This window comes from Anguilla rostrata, chromosome 8 (genome assembly GCF_018555375.3).
Source record: "Anguilla rostrata isolate EN2019 chromosome 8, ASM1855537v3, whole genome shotgun sequence".
NCBI classification, from domain to species: domain Eukaryota; kingdom Metazoa; phylum Chordata; class Actinopteri; order Anguilliformes; family Anguillidae; genus Anguilla; species Anguilla rostrata.
This window is the reverse complement of record NC_057940.1, coordinates 18,168,130-18,189,975: the sequence shown is the minus strand read 5'-3', so window position 1 is coordinate 18,189,975 and position 21,846 is coordinate 18,168,130. Positions and strand designations below refer to the sequence as shown.

Sequence of the window (21,846 nt, the reverse complement as noted above, 5' to 3'; positions counted from 1 at the left end):
CTTACAAGGAAACAAAAACTAAGGTTATGGTTATGACTACGTATAGGCTTGCAAAAAATCAATGCGTGACTGCACGTCAACACTGCACATCTTTATAAGTGTTTACAATCCTTACGAGTCTGGATGAAAGGGATGTTCATGCAGTACAGTAACACTGTTGTAGGTTGGACACCAAGTATTAAAGACATTTACAGTTAATGGCGTTAGAAGAGATCTAGGCTACAGAGAGTTGCATGTTTTCCATCGACGTGGATGCTTTCCCGGAGTTTAAAAAGAATTAGAATTACTGTTTAAACTAGAGCAAAACTTCAGGTCCGTCTTATTATTTTTTTGCGAACCACAGTAGGTCACGTTTCTCCTGAAGCTTGAAACAGCAGGCGGAGTCAGCGAGACTGTGCCGTGGATTACTTTAACAGTCAAAGCGTGCTGGGAGGAGCTAAACCACACAGCGGAGTCACACGAAACTTCAGAGCTACAGTTTGCTTACTTGACAATATCTCAGTATTTACATCTGCTATTCTATCTAGAGACAAAGTTCCATTGCGCTCCGCGTTTGATGGCTTTTCGGCTTTTCAGGGGCCTTACAGTATATTTTCTACTCGCATACAAGGACACATGCGCCTCTGAATGAATGAAAGGCACATGGTATTTTTTAGTTCAGTAATCTCCGAAACAAAGGCAGTTCTGTGGATAAATTGGATTTGTTTTCTGCTGCATCCCAAGAATACTTGGAAAAAATAATGTCTGAAACGGACTAAGAACTGAAACCCTGGTTGATATTTATCATTAACACATGGTTTGGATGGAACTCTTGCATTCTCTAATCCTTTTGGATTAATTAAATAAGAATCATGGATAATTTCTTCACTGAGGTGAGTTAACCCAAACATATTACTGTGTCATTAAACCCTAATTAATATGGAGATGTAGTGCAATATTATTTTAGCCAATTTGTGTTGCACAAAAATATTCACAGTATTCTTTACACAGGTAATTCGTGATGTTATCTGATTGATGTTTCCTTTCGGTAAACCCAAGGTTTCCTCGTCATTAGTTAAACAATTTGTCATGAGTAGGGCACTTTTATACCTGATACCTGTAACAAAGGCCTACCGTATATTAATGCGATGGAAGACGTTGATCCGTTGGAACACAGCAGGATCTGTAGGGTAGTGAATTAAACCGGTGAAACACACCGGGACAAGTTCTTCTGGAAGACTGCCCAGTTGAACTCTGTGGGTTTTGGTATTTCCTTAAAGTTATTTATTTATTTTTAATTTCCTGCAAGAGCTATTTTTAGACGTAAAATGTATAGACTACTTGTTAACAGCATCGGGGAAAAGTTTTAAGTAAAACAATTTTCTGAACAGCAATAAATGTCTTCATTGTCCATGTTTCCCACTTGTTGTGTATCCTGCAGCAACAACGACGTACTAGGATACGACTACAACAACTACTACTGCGCTGATACTACTACTACTACTACTACTACTACTACTACTAATAATAATAATAATAATAATAGATAACTGCATGTGTGATTTGGGGAATCAATAAAATTGGTTAATTATGTTTGGAAATTATATTTGAACTGCACGTGATAAAGTGAGTGCACTTTCTGTCTACTGATACTATGACTGTGGCATAGACTTTCGCAACGTCAGTAATGTCAGCGAAAGTCAGTCTACCCGCTCAGATGAGTAATGAATAAGCGAGAGCTTTGTGTCACACCTTGACTCGCAACATAAAGGCGTTTTTGTCCCATAAATTGTTGCGCCAGCCTGTCCAAAATGCATCTTTGTGTAGTACACATGTTGTCATGGAAGTGGCTGGGGGAAGAAAAAAAAAACAGTCAGATGCCCTCCGCTAGTGAAATAACTTTTTTTTTTTTAATTAAAGTTTATTTCATAAACCGGTTGTAAATAGTAACCGGTTGAGTCTTGTAACTCCAATTGCCACTCATGATATCCAGAAGCAATAAAAATCAACAGCTGACAGATCCATTTGCCAAAACTGCCAAGACTCATACAATAGTCTCAAATATCACTCTTCTGGCCTAGTCTCTCTCACTCTCTCAAAACAAAGAGCTAGTCTTTAAGGAAAAGGCCACTTGACGAGGAAGTGAACTCTCCTTTCCAAATGTGAAGATTTTGTTTTCAAGTGTAGGCACTAACTCTCAACATTGTATATAACCTAACTATGTTGAATCTAAGTCATAGATCGTTAATTATGCTACTAGGCCTACTGTTGATAATGTTTTTAGAATTCATTGCTTACAGGTTTTCCGCCCTTATCTATATGACTGCTTTACCTTGTGTCAACAACGTAGGGTAACTTATGTTCTCACCTGTCAATGCTTCTTGCTGAATGGACTGTATTTGTTTAAATCGCAAGCATTATGGTTTTTCATTGGCGTTCCAAAGTTGTCGTTTAACTCCACCCACCAGGAAGCAAGTACCTGGCTGCTGTGGTTGGGAGAGGAGAGCACTAGGTTTTCTGCATCAGTGACTTTGACCGTCACTGATTGGCTTGTACGCGGATCGCCTGTTGAGTTCAGTGAATATATCAATTACTCCAGGTTATTTACCGATCAGCGTCCAGACAAAAAGCTTACTGTCTTTGAAAAATATCACTGCTCGTGTATTATACACTGTTTCCCCTGAAGCAAAATAGTCATCTTCAAGTGAATGTTAACTGGTTACCCCCCAGCTGCTGTAGCTTTAAACACACCGGCGTGTTATTCTGAAGATTATCTTCTCACGATGCAAATATTTAGTTTATTGAACGCACAACAGGAAACAAACACTTGTGGGTGGAATCTTGCAGCTACTGAAATGCACCATGGGTGTGTTTCATGGATCATTTTTAGTACTGTGTCAGTAGAGCATTTTGCAGAATTTGGAGTGCCTTCAGAATTTCTGACTTGGAGTAAACCATACATTTGATGAGAAATGGTAGTCTTATAGGGAAAACATGGGATACATTTACATGGAGAGAACTATGTGATGGCTGCATTTCTCATTAGGGGAGTTAAACATAAGTCCCTTATATGAATTATTTCATAATTCATTGCATCCCACAAAACAGTTTCAAGTTAGTTCAGATTAAAACATTTAATACGTTTAAAGAGTTGTTCTGACAAAAAGGCAAAAAGTAACAGTGCTGTTTTAAGAGAGGTCTGTTTATTTGACTTACCAGGTCAGTTTAATTGAAATACAGTTCAGCTAGATTGACACAAGTGACATTTCCCTGCTGAAACTTCTACATAACTAAAAAACATTTTTTCCACAATTGGCAGTTTCAGCATATAATTACATTTAAAAAAAAATTTTAATTGGCAGGATCCTTTTTATCATGAAAAATGGCTTGCATCTTCTCTGTGTTAATTTGTCCTACAAAACATACCTTTTCAGAGAAACAGATTTGGACTTCTTCTAGAATGACTGGTGTTGCCTGCATAGCCAGGTGACCCACACAAAAGACAAGCAACTTATTTAGCAAAAAAACCTTTCCCATTTGCTAAACAAAATAATACTTTCCTCCAATTTGGAATTCATAAAGAACAATTGCAGTAGGCTCCTTTTCTTGCTGTTAGCGCCTTCATCCATCTAGGAGAGGTACGCCAGCATGTGTGTTCTCGGAAGTGCCTTTGGCCAGCCCCCTCTTCTTTTACCTCTGCACTCCACCAGGTGAGCTGTGTAGCCGTTTTGTTGGAGGATTTTACTGTGCGGGTTTGAGTTCAAGGTACTGAACCTGCAGAAAATAATTCTGACTGAATATTTTGGTCCACTGGTTTTTGACCCATTGCTGGTGTATATTTTCCACCATATGACAAAGCAAACACCTTTACTTGCTGAATAGTCCAATATATAAAACCGTAGAGGCTGCTTCAATTATGCATGCAGGGCTATGGTATGTTGTCCATTTCCACAGCAAGGTGTAAATTGCCTCAGAATGCAAGTCCTCCATCCAGGCCTTTATGTGAACATGGCCTTAAACCTCAGAAACTTAACTGCTGCTGTAAGTGAGCCAAGCATATGTAAGAGAGCCTTTAAAAAAAGCTTGTGTTGAGCACTTTCTTTTCCTTCTACATTTAAAAGTGCCATTTCCTGCCCATTGACTGTTAACATTCTTTACCTTTTCTCAAGTATTTTAATATCCCACATGCGTTTTCTCTTAAGAATAAAAGCCTCTTATCCTGCTTAAATTAAACACCGTATAGTTAATTAATTGTAATTGTGGAAGAATATGCACTCCTGATATTTTCTGAATGAGTATTGAGTATTTGCTGTGATTTGCGTCAATGAGTGTCAGTCTCTTTAATTTGTTAGTGTTCATTGTGTTTAAATTCTAGAGTTACTGATGAGTTAGAACACTGCTGTTTAAAACAATATGTCGTTGAGTGGGTGCGGCTGTTTTGCTGGAATGCAAAACAAACAACCTAAAGCAGAGTAAATTAACTTAATCAGGAGGCACAAGCATGCCATCCAAGTCCCATTCCTTGGGGAGGGGTGACCTTTGTTGGGGTAGATGATGTCTGTTGAGTACAGGAGGTAGTGAGCTGGGCCTCTTCAGAGGGTGAGTGCTGTCTGTTCACACATGCACACAATGTGGATGATTGTCAACATTACTGTGATGGATAAGGTCCTAATTGGCATACGCCACAGGACAGAAAAACACACACTTTGGTCGCACATTACATGCTCACCCTCACATATGCTTGCTCTCTCTCTTTCTCACAGACATGCATGCACGCACACACATGCACACGCACACTCAGGTACGCACTTGCACACAAACAGCCCCAACACATAGGTCTATTGGTGAGAGAGAGAGATATCGCAAATCTCCATTTGGACTGATGTTTCCCCATTCTTATTGTCCAGTTACTCTTAAAGGCATTGGGCATATTCCACTAAAAGCCATTTGGCTGCTGAATGATTCAACAGCTATTGTACGGGGGCTATTTAAAAGGTGCCCATTAAGAATCTTTTTGATGTTGAACATTCATTAAAAACCTAGTGCAATTTGGACAATACTGATATCTGTAAGGACTGTGGTGGTCAATGCCTTGCATTGTGTTCTCTGTGAAACCGTGGTAGTTATTATGCCAACATCACTTCATTAGCAAAGGCTGCTCTCATACTCTGAAGTGGTTCAGGTTATTGCAAAGTGGAACGTGCAGATAGAAACCAGTCTATTATCTCAGTCCCAAAGGACAGTCTCCCTTCCTTGAAACTCAGTGTCAGACTGTGTGCAAAGTGGGGTGATGAGTTCAAATCCTATGTAGAAGACTACATTGTAAAACAGAACTGCCCACGCCGGTCCATTGAAACCCTGAAAAGGATAAACTTAAAACTTCATCAACCAGATACGTGTGTGTATGTGCATGAGCGTATTTGTCTTTGTACTAGTTTGCATGTGTGGACTAGTGTTTGTCATTGTGCATATAGGTCTGTTTGTATGTGTGTAGGTGTGTCTATGTACAAGTTTGTATTTCTGTGTAGGTGTACAACTGTGTATGTATGACAAATACAGTAGCTATTTGTCTCAAGAGGTTTTTACTTGCTAATGTGTCGATGCAAAACTATCTTGTTATATAGAAGGTCAAAGCACTTTTGTAAGTTGTTCTTGTTAAGAGTGTCTGCCAAACGATGCAAATTTTGGTGTAGAATGGAAATGTGTGAAACCTGTTCATCTTCAGTGAGATCTTTGCTGAAAAATGTTGAGTGCTGGTCTTTTTGAATATGGATACTGAAATTCATTTGATTTACTCACTCAAGGTTTTAGGGTATGGGACCCATTTCTTTTTAATAATGTACCAAAGTAAATGAAACTCACAGAGAGAAACATTAATTTCATATAAGAGGGCTGGTAAACAAAGTTACTGAGAGGCCACGTATGGTCACCACATGATCAAGGTTTGACCTGGATTCGCATGTTAATTTTTGAAGGCAAAGTGGTGATGGCCTGTACTTGAATCGCGCAAGCGTGTGTCTTATTGTCAAACTGAGCGATAGTGGTCATTTGCGATGTAAATCTGACCTTGCTTTGCATGAGAAACGGTTTGAATTTTATTTTCTTCTCAATAAGCAGTTAACAGGCAGTATTCTAGAATTATTTAGGTAATTCTTTAGCTAAATAGCTAAATTTATTTTGGTATATATTTGTGCAACATCAGATTATTTACAAAATAACAAAAATGCAATACAGGGCTAGGCAAATAGTCTTGTGTTGTACAGCAGAGACTGCAAAGTTCCCTCACCATACAACAACAATTAAGCACGGCTGTTATGGCTGTTCAAAGAACACATTTTCTAAGAAAGGATTTGGGAGCTGGAGGTTTTTTAAAAAAAAGAATTCTATCCTTTTGCATTGTACAAAAGCCTGGTATCAGGTCACAGAGTCCATTTTGTGAGGGTTGTGTTCTAGTTTTATGCATCTTAACCACAGTAATGCAGTTTAGCAATAATTAGGTCTCAAGTACAAGAGCATTCAATTTGCGCTGCTTAGATTGAGTGGACTGTCTCTGCTGGTTCTGGCGCTGTACTTGGGTGAAGCAAACTTGACTTGTACCAGAGCTGCAAGTCAAATCCAGGAAGTATTATATAGGCTAACATTTAACTAGTATTTTATATTTCTGTTGAGCGTGCAAATTAAATCCTAATATGACAAAGTGAGGAGCAAATTATGGCCATTTGATGAAAAGGCGCATGTGGCTACTTTTTGGACAAGCAGTGGTGAACTAGTTCAGGATTTAGGTTTGTAACAATGGGAGAATATGTTCCTAATGCTGAAGTCACACACCAATTTAAAATCTCTGGTTTCTACTTTACTTTCAAGACCTTTACATTTTTCAAAGGCTCAAAACCATCGCTGCTGAAATAATGCCGCAACTATCATTTTTCACCTAAAGCTACATTTCAGTGTTGCTACCTATGCCATTCTTGTAGATCTGATTCAGTTACTGCTAATTTAGTATTGAGCTCCTAGGAATATTTTGAGTTGGAGTGTTTTGTTGCTTTTCCCATTAATTCTTCCTATTGTTCTCTCTCAAGACAGGAATAAAGAATACTTTTGCTATCAGCACAGATCTTTTTGTCCTGAAAAATATTTTCATTTGACTTGCTGTGGCAGAAGGTGAATCAGGTGCAGCACCAATTGATACTGAAGTGTGTTTGTACTGCAGCTAACTGGTTCTGTTCTGTTTCCATCAATGCGTCATATATGATCACTGCATGTTAAATCTGCAGGTCAGTGAAGCCAGGCACTAAAAATGTTTTGGCAATCAGTTTGAAAATCATCATGGGGGTTCATCAAATTGAATGCATCTCAATTTTGGCTTCCATTGAGGAGCTAGCCAATAGCGAACAAATAAACACAAGCTTACGGTGCCGGAACTTGGCCCAGGAGCCAACCTTGGCTCCTTGCAGACAGCCACTCGCAATTCAGCGCTGCAGTCACAGTGGCCTCAGTGCAACAACGGCGCCTGTTGTTTTCCCCCCACGGGGTGAAACAGAGAGGAAAGGCAGTGTTTATGTTACAGCCTACAGCTCCTGACTCTACTCGGAGCCTAAATCCCCTCCAAATGCGCCCCCTCCCCCCGGGCGCCTTGTGCACCGTGTTGCCGCAGCTGGCCAGAGACCATGGCTTTTATTTCCAGGGCAGCCAGTGTAAAGCAAACACACATTCGAAAAGTAGGTCAGGTAGCCACTGAGAATGGACAGAAAATGGGGGGGGGGGGGTTTCCTGGAGTGTGGAGAGTTTCGTCATCCTTTGACAGACAGGAACTGACTCCTCAACGAGCCAAAACAGACCAGACGGCAACAGGAACAAAAGACTGGCCAGCTGTACCCAAGCGGCCTCTGCCTGGTGTTGATTGCTCGATTTAAGGGGCTGTCCAGTCCTTCTGACTTGCAGGCTTTTTTAGTGTTCCGGCACTACATAGTCCTGTAGTTATGGCTCCAGCCAAATTCAAGTCTTAACTGTTCCACTTCAAGCAACGTATTTAGGGCCTGTACACATAAATATTCAAATATCTTACTCCTGTCTGTTTATTTAAGATTAAAAATATTGACCGATGCATCCAGAAAATTCAGCTGGAATGTATTTGCTTTCGATGACTATAAAATAGCTTGTCTAATATTTATTTAAGTGTTATTTAATATTTGTTATTTTTTCCACGTTTTTTGAAAAAGCTTGGCTATTAGAGGTTATACAAATGGCATACCCTTCATCAATGTCTTCTCTGAATTGTGGGAACTACTATTATGTTTGCCTAAAAAATTACTAGAGTGTGGGACCTCTGTAATTGTGGGATTTTCTATGACTTAATACACGCTCATGTTGTTCCTCTGTGTAAACTTATCCCAGGACTAGTGATGGCAGAGACTTTCCAAAATGGGCTTGATCTCATTTCAAACCATTCAGTTTTGTAACAGATGTGAACCTTATATGTCATATTGGCAACTGCACAAATAGAACATGCAAATAACGAGCATTCGTTAGCCTATACCCGTGAAACAAAATTACAGGTACATATTATGTGTTCTGCAATACAGTAAAGGAACTTTTGATAATAATGGAAGGACTATTTGGTCTCATCAGCCTATCAACACAAAGGTCATGAGCCCAGGTTGAAAATATCTGATTAAACTTTAAAAATGACAGTTTTGTGTCAACCTTTGAGTCGACCTTTCCAGCCCAGTTTTGCTCAACGTGAGATGTAATATTCTTTTAGGGAGGGATATGTAAATCCAGTTATAAAAGCATTAAAATAGACAGGAGAGAGCAACCTCATGCCCTTTATGTTGATAGTTGATGGACAGTTGATCATATTTTGAGAGTCTATCGGAATACATTGTGGAATATTACAGGTATTACTATCTGGATAGTGGTGTAATCCTATCCTGTCATAGGACTCTAGGATTAATATACATACATAGAAAGGTTTCACTACCTAATGTCAGTGTGCAGCACTAATTCAAACCGAACAACAGTTACAGCCAAGATGGATCTACAGATATCATGGAATTGCCCAACCATTGATTCAGTCCCTTATAGCAGTGGTTCCTAACCTTGGTCCTGGGGACCCCCTGTGTATGCTGGTTTTCTTTACAATCACAATTGCAATCCCATAATTTTATCAAGCTGTTAATTTCTCTTAGTGAAACAAGTCCCATGTTTATTTTACACAATTACATAAAAAGAGGTCATAAAATGATTTAACTGACTAAATTAAAGACTGAGGCAAATCAACTGGCTCCTAACTGGCGAAAGTGTGGCCACAGCAACTAAAACTTACCATTTGGTAGATGATGAAGAATCAAAAGACAACGAAAATGACAATGAGCCAAACCTGCCTTGCGTTAATAATTTTAATGAGAAAGTTAGAAAAGAACTATGCATGTGTTATAAAACACGTGTTCAACAACCTAATTAGGAGCATATTGATTCATCAGGCTTTAATTTGATAAGTTAAAAAGAAGTTGTATAAAATAGCACAATAAGCATGTGAACACGGGATTTTTATACTTTGTGGCATGTGTGTGGTTTAAGGGAAAACAATCGCTGTAAACATGAAACGCACCTAATTAAGAAAAAATTACAGCATGTTAAATTCTGGGATTGCAACTGTGGTTGGAACAAAAACCAACATACACTGGGGGTCCCCAGGACTGAGGTTGGGAAGCACTTAAAGCACGAGTGTTAAAAAAGGGGCTAATCCGTTTCGGGATTTTGTGCCAATTTTTGCTCTGAATTATTTAATTAGCTCAAGCATAAAATCTTGATCTTGCAAAGATTTTACTGTGCTCCAGCACAGGAGTGAATCAGTGTAGTTTCTTTTTTTTTTTTTTTTTTTTTGTCAGCGAACTAAATCTAAGGTAATTGGTTGGAACAAAAACCAGAACACTAACTGGCCCTCTTAAAGCATTGTACTTCTTGGTCAAGCATGCTGTAAGGAAGCTTTGGCCAGAGCCATGAGATGGGAGTTATCCTAGTGTTTTTCTAACAGCATCAGAAGGCTTTAAATGGTTGCTAAAAATTATATCCCTTGAGCTTTTTTCTTATTATTTTTGTTTGTTTGTTTTCGGTGAATTTACTGACAACCTCTATTATGTTGTCCTTTTCCTGCACACATTATTCTGCACTGAAGAGGACAAAATGACTGTCAAGAAATGACTGGAAATGTTGAATTTACTTGAGGAGACCCGCCTCTCAAAATGCCCTGGGCATGGTGTGCAGTCCTTTGAGGTTTAGCCCCACATCCCTCACCGTTTTCAGGGGAGCGCCTTCCCCTCGCCTCCAGCCACCCCTCTCCCTTCGCCCTGAGCTCCACGTGCCGAAAGACAGACAGAACACCTGCAGAGAGGCAGACGAGCAGAAATGCATACAGAAATACAGGTCCTCACATAGGATGTGGTGAAAAAAAACCTCAGAATGCACAGAGAGATGGCTTTAATTCCCTTGTCGCCAGCCATTTTGGGAAAAGTATAAACACAGACGGGCAGTGATCTGAAGAGGAAGGGGAAGGAGCTCCACATGAAAAGGAAGATGAGATAAAGGGGGGGAGGGGCCGTTTCTTGGCAGTCGAGCTCTGGCTTGTGGCGATTACCAGTTTTGGGGTCTTGGGCCTGCCTGGGGTCACATACGCCATTGGCAGCCTCCCAGTCGGGCAGAGCGTGGCATTCCTCCCTGGCTAAACGCTTTTCCCTCCTCCGTGGAGTCGGGGGGCCTCTGTGCTCCAGTGACATGTCAGCGGTCATGAATCACGCTCTTGTGAGGGTTCGTCCTCCCCGTTGCAGCTCAGCCGTGCAGTGGGGCCCCAGAACAGAGAGAAGCACAGTGGCTCATTCATTGCGGCCATGTCCCATGTCCCGTGTCCTTTATCTAAATGAACATATCAGACTGCGGTGCACATGAATCAGACCTGTTTTCTATTCAGATGATTAACGTCTCCGAAAGCACTGGATGCAAGAATCAGGAAGTAAATGGCTAAACATTGACCGACATGCTTAGAATAATGGACTAAGAAAGTGGGTATCTGAAAGAAGTTGACAGCAGACAGAATAGGATTTATCCTGTCAATTCTGACAGTGATGTATTACGAAGGAATACTATTTTCCTTCTGTTCCTTTCTCCCTTTGAGCAAACTTAAACAATGTGGACATTATGGGAATATTACATTTTATTATTATTATTATTTCTATAATTATATTATATTAGATAAAATGTATTATTATTATTCAGACTGACAATGATTAATATTGCTCTTGTGAACTGGTGGCTGGGTGCTTTTAGATTAGCCTTGTAGTGACCATTTAGGAAGGCCCTGTTGGTCAGTAATCGTGTCCGACACTAAATCAGTTGCATTTTGATTATACATGAATTATTCTGAATGTTACCTGACCAGGCACTTTTCAATGGGTGTGGCTACTTTCCTGCACTCATTTGCGAGTCGGGCATTATGAATATCATGTTGGGTAGCACTACCATGTTCTGCCAATCAATGACACATGAACCTGTGAACGATGCTACTCGCCACAGCTATTGGCTGTAATCAGTGAGCGTTAACAGTTCCGCTTACCGCCACCCATTCTGAGGCCCACCGAGTCTCAATCTCCTGTCATTACTTTCCTGGTATTCTTGCTGTCTGGTGGTAAAGCATTGTAATTACGGGAGTGAGCCGCGGGTTGAGGGAGGGACACAGCCGTGCGCAGAGATGCTTCCTCTGGTGACAGGCCAAAAAACTTCAGCAGAATCACAACAGCCTGGGGATGAGACTACAGCTAAACACACGGAGCACAACAGCCGCCTTTGTTGGTGTCCTGTAAAGCAAGAGGAGCCCACAGGTGGCATATGACCGTGCATAAAAGACTGCTGCTTTTCAGCGAAACCCAACCCCCTTCCATCCCCTCGGGTGTGTGTTACTTAGGGACGCATGCCCAGTAAGCAGGTCTAACATTACAGTCCACTGTTGGGGCGAATGGAATAATTTGTTGACAAACCAGAAAAAAGGCTTCAAAGTACTTTCTTTTTTGGGGTTGAGTAATTGGTGCAAGCATGACCCATAATGCTAGGTGTAGAAATATTTTCTTGAAGAAAGCCATGGTATTATAAAACACGGGGGGATAGATAACTAACTAACTAACTAAATAAATAAATAAATAAATAAACCAGAAAGTTTTTTTTTAGCTTCCGTACAAAAGCAAGTTTTTTTTTCTTACTTCAAAGCTGCATGTGTTTGAAAGGGGCATTTGAAAAAATTCTTTCAACCTTGAGTACAGGAAATGTGTTTTGATGTTTTATTCATCGTTAAAAGGAAGTCGATAAGTCATTGGCTGTGTATTTAAATTTCAGTGCCTGTGCTGAACTGAGACAGAGAGCTTCATTATAGTGCTCAGACAGTGTTTCTTTATAGTTTATTGGCCTCTGGGAAAGGTTTTTTAGTATGCTAATTATAGTCATACTGATGTTGATTCCAGGATTCATCCTGGATTTCATTCGTAATGAAAAGAGGCTAAACGTTCTATTAGCCTTGACCTGTCATTGCACGTAAAGAAATTTTAATTCTTCTCTCGTGAAAAACAGATTAAACGGGCCTTGTTATGCTAGGTTAATGTTCATTTTCTGTGTTAAAGGGAGAAATCTACATTAATACAGGACATGCATGTGTTTAGTAAATTTCTGGGCTTATTCAGAATTAGAGTTGCCATATTTATACAGTCAAAACATTTTTTAATATGTAATTAAAAATTAAAATTCCTCACTGATGAGTCAAAATGTGCTCTTTTTGTTCATGAAAATTTTCTGTTGCTGAGTCCTCTAAAGAAAGGAGTCTACTTCCTACACAGCTCAGACAATATCAAAATAAAAAGCAAATGTTTGCCAAGACTGCATGTCTAAAGCCGTTGTATAGGTACATTGTTGTGCATGGCAAACAGCGAAAGATACATATGGGGTTGAATGGTGCGATGACTAAATACCTGTCATATGACTTAGCACACAGGGCTCTGACACACTGGCTAAAGTGACCTAATGGCACACAAATGTGCCATCGCAAGGACGGGGAAACAAAACGATGGGGCGAACGCTCATTTTGTCAATGAATGCTCACGTTGCAGGGGTGGGAGTCATCAGGCCCCGTCTGACTGGCCAGTTTGTCCAAGCAGAATGGTGGCAGTGAGTTTTTCCGAGATGCCCTTATATAGGCGTTCATTCTCCCAGCCGTCCACTGTAGGCCTGATTTGTGATAGCTTAGGCTTCATCTGAGTGTGAGGGTGGAGCTTGGATTACCTGCCGTCAGCCCTTAGCTTTGTGCCATCCCTCTGAGGAAGAAAACTGGGAAAACCAGAAGGCGAAAGTGTTCACGGCTCGCTGCGCCAGGACGGCTGTTAGTCGTGACGCTGCTCGCTTTTGGTGGCGTGGCATTTTTCACCTGTCTGTGCAAGTTTGGGGACACACGCTCACAGACGCTTTTAACACACAGATGAGGGCGTGGGGGGGAGGGAGCAGCGGAGAGGTGTGACGAGGCCCTTCCGAGAAAAGCAGGCCGGGATTTACGCAGGGCGGGGTCGGTTTTTCATTAAGCACGCTCACAGAGCGGAGGCAGTTGGAGGATCCGTGACGCCGGTGGCGATGAGGTGTAGACATCACACCTCTGGAAAGGCTTCTGAAAGCACGTTTGACCAAACTGATAATAGCTTCTTGGTTCATGTCTCTGCGTGCCCTTGATGCCATTATCCAGACATGGGCGTGGATTTGTCAGTTTTCTCTTTTTGGTTATGATTACCGATGTGTCATGGAGCATATTATTTACGTCAGAGATTGAAATGATCATTGACAGTAATCTGGCATGTAGGCTAATGAAAGGTCCTCTGGCAAATATAATATTTTAGCTGTACAGTCCTCTCTCTCTTCCTAGTATAGTACAAACTACCTGTAAAAATAAAGGATCAATTTTTTTTACCATAAGGCTTCTTGCTGGTGGTCATTGTATAATAATTTTCTGATAAGATTTATGCACGGTATATTCAATTTTGAATATTATCCATGGCCCATTCACTGCTCACTGCGCATTGCATGCTGGATCACTGGATTCAATTGGTACCTTAAAAAAATAAATGATAAATAAAAGCACTACGCCATTTGTATTTAATCTGTCAATTATTTTCATGAATGGCCTAACATGAACAGCTGCTGTGATTTCCTTTTGCGATATTCCTGAGGTTTTCCCACCATTTCTTATGTGTTCCCACAATGGTGTGTTCCAGATGTTCCTATCCTCACATAAACTTACTCTGATACACCCTACAGCTGCAGTCCAGCTCAAAATGAAATGCAACTTTGTCTACTTCCCCCTGCTTTTCTGTTTAGCAGTGTTGTTTTCATGTCTAGGGAACTGCAGGCAGCACCAATATTCAAAGACTTATCAATTAGATTTTCTAGTGGGGAAATTTGGTGATCCACAGCACAGATAGGCTTTGCCATTTAATCATAAAATAGGAAGAATGGGATATGACGATCACTTAAGCTAAATTACTATCTGCTGAAAAGGCAAGGATGTGCTCATCAACAGCTGCCTCTCACATTGTTTGGGTTTTGAAGTTGGTCATTATCATTTCACAAAAGAGGCTGTCAGCATGACCCAGAGCAAGAGGAAGAGCCCTCTTCAGCCTCCTATCTCCCTTAACAGCCCTGCCCCTAACTGTACTATGGATAGGCGTTTCATACTGGGCCACTGAATACAAGTGCATTCAAACAGAATTGACATTGTGTTGTGTTGAACCAGAAGAGGGCTTATTTTTTATTTTCTTTCATATAGTGCTGGGATCCACCTGTATTCCCCCAGAAGAGCTCATCCATGGAATTGGTGGATTAATGAATACAGCTCCAGTTATCATAACAGGCAGTGCCTTTGTAGAGACTGCAGTGTCCCTCGCTCACTGACTGCCTGACCAGCCGTAGCCATAGTGACATTTCACCAACAGGGTGCGAACAGTCTCAGCCTTTGATCTCTTTAGTACTTGCAGACCAGTGATTGCCGTGCACTGATGTGGTGTTTATAAGTCGTTTTGTTGATTAATACTCTGAAATGCGTCTGGATTCATCCTCCCTCAAGGGTACGCACTGCAGAGGTACATCCCTAAAGAGACAGGAAGCCAGCTGAGCAGCTTGGACGTCGGTCTGAGGGTTGTGCTTGGCTGTGAATTACTTTTACCTCATTTAAACCCGTTGGGCAGTTCCTCAAAGAACCAGCTTTGGTCAGTATGTTTTTTTTTCAGTGCTGTGTCCCAAAATAAACAGGTGGTCTCTCAGATTGGCCATTCAGTTCTGTTTATTCAGTTTTGCTTAACCTCTAAATATATCTTGGCCAATGGGAGCAGCTCAGAATGCATTGCAGATTTTAAAAGGGAGGAAGAAGGGATTTTCAAAGAAGGGGACGACATTCTCAGATGCCATCTGCGGTTGATTTACATTTCTGCACACGTCAGATGTTGGAGTAAAATTGGATTTAAAATATAAAATCATTTTGTACAAATAGCCAAATCTTTCCACTATGTATGTTAGTAGATATTTTGAGTCCCTATCTTGACAGGAGAGGATCTCATCTGTATATTTTTCTAAAATAATTTAGAGAAGTGGGTCCAGCTTTTTCCTCGTCTGTCCATCTGGAACAACATTGACCTTGTTTTCACGCGATATTCATTTAGAGCTAGGATCTGACCTTTGTCCTCGCCCCTGCTTGCTTGGTGTGTACGTTTCCCTGGGTTTTCCTCCATGGAGTTAGTGCAGTGCGGTATAATGGCTGTCACTTTGTCTGTTTAGCACTGCTGTCGAGATTGCACGCGATTCAAGGTCTGTTTGCAGGGCAATATTGGCCACTGCATTGATGACCACACACATAGGGCCGGACCTGCCAAACTGTGACGAAGGCGACAGATTTGGAAAGCCAACATTTCAGGGCGTTGAAGTCGCTGCAGGATCAGTTCTCACTAAAGGGCTTTGTGTGTCTTAAGCCGCGTTTCCACCGCAGGAACTATACCCCGGAACTAGGAACCTTTTGAGGAACTCAGTGCGTTTCCACCGCAGGAACTAGGGTCTAAATTTAGTTCTGGGGGCTTTGTTTTACCCCCCAAAACGTTCCTGCTCGGGGGGTAGTACTTTCCGAAAGTACAGGAACCTTTTGGGTGGAGCTTGCGGCGCTGAACATTTCTGATTGGTCGAGTACTCGTAGCATTTGTGTTGTATTTATTTTCCGCCATTACCCGCCATGTTTGAAAATATGCGGGCGCAACCCGATTTATTTTCATAATAACTTCAAATCAAACTTGTATGTTATGCGGCGCAGTAGCCTAGTTTTGGTTATAGCCTGCCAACGTCTTGGAATTATAACGTGTGCTCTTCTGTTCTTTTCTTGCTTTAGTATTCGTTTTATAAAATGCTAAGCATTCGTGCTGGGACAGCATATTACGTACTAAAACATTCAAACTGATTAATTCGGTTGCTGAATATTTTCTTCCGGATTTTCTTTGTTAGCCCGTTGTAATTGACTCAAAACGTTTGATACAGTTATGTGAGGTATGCGGTAGTTCTGCGTAATTCACATTGGTGATAGCCTACAGTAAAAGCAAACTGGAAATCACCTTCCGCACTTTTTGTCATGGTAAAATAACAGGTTAATTCTAGTAATAGTACCTTTAGCTTTTTCAGACTGCCGTAATTTTACTCTGCCATTCTTCAATTTCACAAAAAGACCAGGAAGACTATGGACTAATTTATGGTGCATGGTTCGCATCTGGTGGGCACACTTCGCTGCTCGGCTAGCAGTAACTCCGAAGGAAAACAAACGGTGGTTGTACCACTACTAATTTAAATTTTCACGCAAGTCCGAGTTTTCGTTCTATTCTTGTCATATTGCGATTAGCCTATATAGAATTGACGATGAGAAAGTAATCAAACAGCAAATTGTTTACAACGTGTGCATGTTTTCTGCTGTTGTTGCCAGTTATATTGGAAATGTGAATGCATTCTGTCGCTTCGGATGTCAAGACATGAAAGCGAAAGTTCGCATAAAAACATAATGAATGTGTTTGAGAGGATATATAAAACAGTTACAATCTGACTATTGGTCTGTTATATCCTATTTGTTGCATAACGGTCCAAGTTCAACTACCAACGACAGTTTTGCTTGACAACAGTAAAATATGCCCAAACGGCTGCAGAAGAATATTTCAATTCCATGTGATTAAATCGATAAAAATCAATAAATACAAAAGTAACCATATATAGTCATTGTTGGTAACCCGTTGTATATAAGTGGAATAAACGCCTCCGGGCTGTCCCGGTTATTAGAAAATAATGTAGGCTACTTCGGTGGTAGTATGGTGTTACAGAAGAAATCATATGACAGATGGACCGACGACAACGTCGCTTTTCCATACGTCAGTGGGCTAATTTGCCTAATCTTCGCGGGACTTTAGACCCCGGTGGAAACGCAGACAGCCATTGGCTGAAGGAACCTTTTAGTTCCTGGTAAAGCAGTTCCTGGGACTGAAAGTTCCGGGTAATTTTGGTGGAAACGCGGCTTTACTCTGGCATTTATAACGGAGGCCCCTTCACTCTGGATACTAACCAGGCTGAAATGACCCATGCATACTGCTGAACTGTGAAGCACTGTTGTTTGTTTCCAATCGAGAAATTGTTTGTGCAAGGCTCCTAAAAGTTTGAAATTTTGTTTTTCAAAAGTTTATGATGCAGTCAAAATACACTCCATTAACATCCCCTTTGTGCAGTCCACCAAGCTTTTGAGATCATAAAACTACAGTATCTAAATAAATGACAGAACATTAGCAGTTTTCCTTTTTCCTATTACCTGTGAATAGCCTAATGAAGTGGTGCGTTGGTACAACAGTATTACAACATATTTGTTATTGTTGATGGTATAATATAATGGGAGAAGGATTTTGTAAATCTCTGAACTTTGACTTGAAAGCAGTTTTGGAAATTTGTGTCTTGAAAAGAAAAGATCAAAGGAAACGATAAAAAAGTATAGTGCATGACTGCTTCTGTTCAAACAACCATATATCAGCCAGCAGAACACAGTGATCTCCCGTGATGGATTTCAAGTCCAGCTTTGAAACCACAGGGAATAGAGATTCTCAATACCGAGTGCATGGTGAAGTTACAGACGCTGTCCCCTTTTTATGGATGTGTGCTTTATGGAGCAGTCCTCACCAAATAAACAGGGAATTCAGAGCATGCACATTTACTGTGGGGGCCAAAACAAAGCTGTTGCTTTGAGAGAACTGCGTAGCGTGAGTGTCGTGATTAAATTAGACTTGACCTTTTTTCCTGATTAGAAAAACAGTCCAGCCCATGGGACCCTGCAGGAGATGCAAAGCTGGTGTCTGAATTCTAAAATGGGTGTAAGGTTAACAGGAAGCTTCATATAAGCAATAGGACTGGAGTTGAAATTCACCATGACAGAATCTGTATAATTCTGTATGACATGCACTGCAGAGCCTATTTTGAAGTAGAGGTATTGGATTAGTAGTAGAATACTGAACCTCAGAAGCCTGTGCTGTCTGTGGCAACACTGGAAGAGCATTAGGCCCCTAATCTCACTTTTAAAACATTGTGCACTCAGAGTTATGTTTCACTTGTGTTGGATTGAATAATAGATTAAAGCTTTGTGCTTTGCTGTAAAGGTTGTGTTTCTCAATATGTAGGAACTTATAAATGATTTATGGTGTGTGTGTGTGTGTGCGTGCGTGTGTGTGTGTGTGTGTGCACCTGTGCATATATGTGTATAAAATACAGTCCACTGGGAAGGTAAACATGAAAACCTGTTCCAAATTGACCAAACACACAATAGAAAAACACAGACTGTTATTTCTGTAAACATTGCAAGCTCTACATAAAGTAGTCTCTTATCACAAATTTCTAAAAGCGAAACAGTAAAACTTAAAGGAGTGTGTTCCGTGTTCAGGAGTTTTTGAAGTTGTACACAGATTATGCATTTAAATTAGCAGTCAAAAACGTATACTCACTGCTCTCTTATTCTTGTTTCTTGACTCAAGCCAAAAGCATGCCATGAAGCTCATCTGTGAAATGTGTATGTATAAGGAATTAGATCGCAGGCATATTTGATGCTATATTCCCTGTAGTTGTCTGTGGGAGTACAGAGACTTTGTGCAGCGTATGTGTAGAGGGAGGTCACACCATCGTGTATGGTGTTGGTCAGATGTTAAATGTGGAAACCCATTTTCAGAGAGCGATTTCTGACGGCGCTCGTCATCTCATTGCTGGCATAGATTCATGGTCGATGTACAGCTGTTGGACTTTCTCTGCCGATTTCACACACCATCACCATGTCCCACCACCTGTTGCGCCAACTGTCCTTGATGTTTGCATTGGACAGTAATGCAAAATCCTCAGTTCTGCAGGATCCAGTGCTGTTTTTACACAGCGGAAGTTGCCTTCTGAGGTAAAACTTCTGTTGTTTGTTCAACATGTGCAATTTTTGGAATGAAATGGCTGGAAACATCTGGGTTCGGGACTTGTTTCAGAGTCGGACGTTTGTGAACTTGGTCCATGGGGGCGGGAATTACATTTTTTTTTTGTGGGTGGGGGGGGGGGGGAGTTGTAATTTCCTCCTCAAGAGCAGGCTCCAGGAATTTCTGCCTGTGAAAAATGTCTGTTTTTGAAAGTGAGACTTCTACCGGGCCTGAAAGACGAAGGATCAGCTTGACAGATTACAAGCCTTGCAGTGAATATGACAGAGAGAGCAGGAATCTCCTGTAATAATTACCGCTTAGATCCTGTGAGTGAAAACTGAGAACAGGCCTGCTTTCTGTGCTCCTCTGCTGTTTTTACTCTTTTTCTGCACTTTTGTTTTTCGCTGTGAGAACATTCTCTTGAAAGGTCAAGCTACTGGGATTCGGGGCTGATTCAAACAGATGTGATATTCTTATCTGCGCACCTGATACAAAAACTAAACAGCCCCTTTCCAGCCGTGTCCTTCAGGTCTGCAGCCTAATAGTGTGCAATCTGATTGCTGTGGTAAAAAAGGAAGCCGTTTCTGACTTATCCCACAGAGGTTAATAATTAAACCCACCTGAGAACTGCAGCTGTCTCCTCACACCAAAAACATGGCTTATGTTTAAAAAAGATGAACGTTTATTTGCGTGTTGTTACACATGCTTAACTGCATATTTTTATGTGAGTTGGGAGTAACATTATGTGGGTTTTGTGTGATTTCAGGCTGTTTTAGTGGAACAGTAACCCAAAGGTTCGCTGGTTCTCAACCCAGCTCCTGCTCTTCTGTTCCTGAGTAAATGTACTTTACTGAACTTCCTTAGTAAATGTCCTAGTGTATAAATGGATAATTTATAATACCTGATAAGGCTGTCAGAAAAGCAAAGAAATGGTAATGTAAAATATAACCATATGGAATTGTTAGGGAAATATCCAGGGGCATAAACTGTAAGCAAAACCAAAACCCACCGATCAGTTTGAAATAATGTCTAAATCTGCCTGTGGCAGTCTGTAACAGTGACCTATGTGTTATTATAGTCAAGGAAGTAAGGAGCTACATGCTGTAATTACAGTGGATTGAGGGGTGGATGTGTTCACCCTGCAAGGCTAGTCATCTGATCCAAGTTTCAGTCACCCTTTGTCTGTATTCAAACATTAAACCAGTGCACCAAAGCAAAAGCTCTCTGTCCTTAAGCATTGCTTCAAACTGCAGGATATTTTTGAATTCACTGTCTAATGCACTGCCCATAAAAACAAAGAGCAGCATTAAATGGAAAGAATATATATTTTAAACCAAGTCCATCAGTTTTTTGTCGGACCTGACATGCGAAATGGAGTTCTATCAGTGTTCATATACCAAGCAGCCTGCATTAGCCGAACAGCTGAACAAACATTTATTCAGTCATAATTGCTCTGAAAGTATGTTGAATTTGGCGGTTTTACAATAAGATAAGTTTGCAAATGGAATCAAGGATCCCCCAAATTCATTCATTCATCATCACACATTTACTATCACACTGGACTCGTGGTGCTGGTGCTTTCCCATCCACTCTCAAATTTGGTGCATTCACATCCAGAAATATACTATTTCACAGCTTAGTGAAGACTGCAGGCTTAAATTGTACTACCTCATTGAGTGAACTGCAGGGTAACCGGGACCTGTTCTTGCAGCATATATTTCGGTTAGTCTCAATACACCTGCATCATACTAAAGTACTAAATTCTTCTGTTGCATGTGTTATACAGGAACCCATCATTATTCCTTTCTGCTGGAAATACCCTCAGCACCCACCCCATAGCACAGGGTTATTGGAGAACCTTATTTATGGCTAAAGGGATAGTTAGGAAAGAGACGGTCTGTTCAGCACAACTGGCCACAGGGAACGATGTGGACAGCAGAGATAAGTCATGCATGACATGCCCATCTGGAAATATCTTAGCGTTATCTGTAATAGTCATTTCTGTTGGTTTTAGGAAGAGCAACTCTGGCGTCATCAATTCAGATGAATGAAACAGTGTGAAATCCACGGAAAGCGTTTAATTTGCAAATGCTGAATGCAGCGTCTTTAAAAGGCTTATTTCAAATTTTTTGTCTGTTTTTTTAAGCACCAATTTCTTAACTTGGATGAACAGGATGAGTGACTGTCAAAGCACACGTGGGGTGTTTGACGTATTGTGCTTCTGTTTTGGCGTGCACTGGCATGTTTGTGAGGCCCCAGTCTCTCCTTTTCAGTGGCCCTCGGGTTTCTAGGCCCTCCCACTGCTGTGCTAATGGTTTGTGAGTTAATGACGTCTATAAAAGTTCCC

The 21,846-nt window shown here is 40.8% G+C and overlaps 1 protein-coding gene across 3 annotated transcripts in view; it reads left to right on the top strand.

Annotated features, from left to right (window-relative positions):
* The window catches only part of myo10 (myosin X), a 116,541-nt gene that overhangs the window by 1,568 nt on the left and 93,127 nt on the right, over positions 1–21,846 (top strand). Inside the window, exon 1 of one of the 3 annotated variants that reach the window (XM_064346854.1) lies at positions 75–872. The exons of 1 other annotated variant lie outside the window; for it this stretch is intronic. In XM_064346854.1, the coding sequence (XP_064202924.1) occupies positions 852–872 (21 nt within the window). In that variant the 5' untranslated portion in view covers positions 75–851. Of the gene's footprint in view, positions 1–74; positions 873–21,846 lie in introns of those variants that run through there. One more of the 3 variants, XM_064346853.1, reaches the window with a different exon arrangement.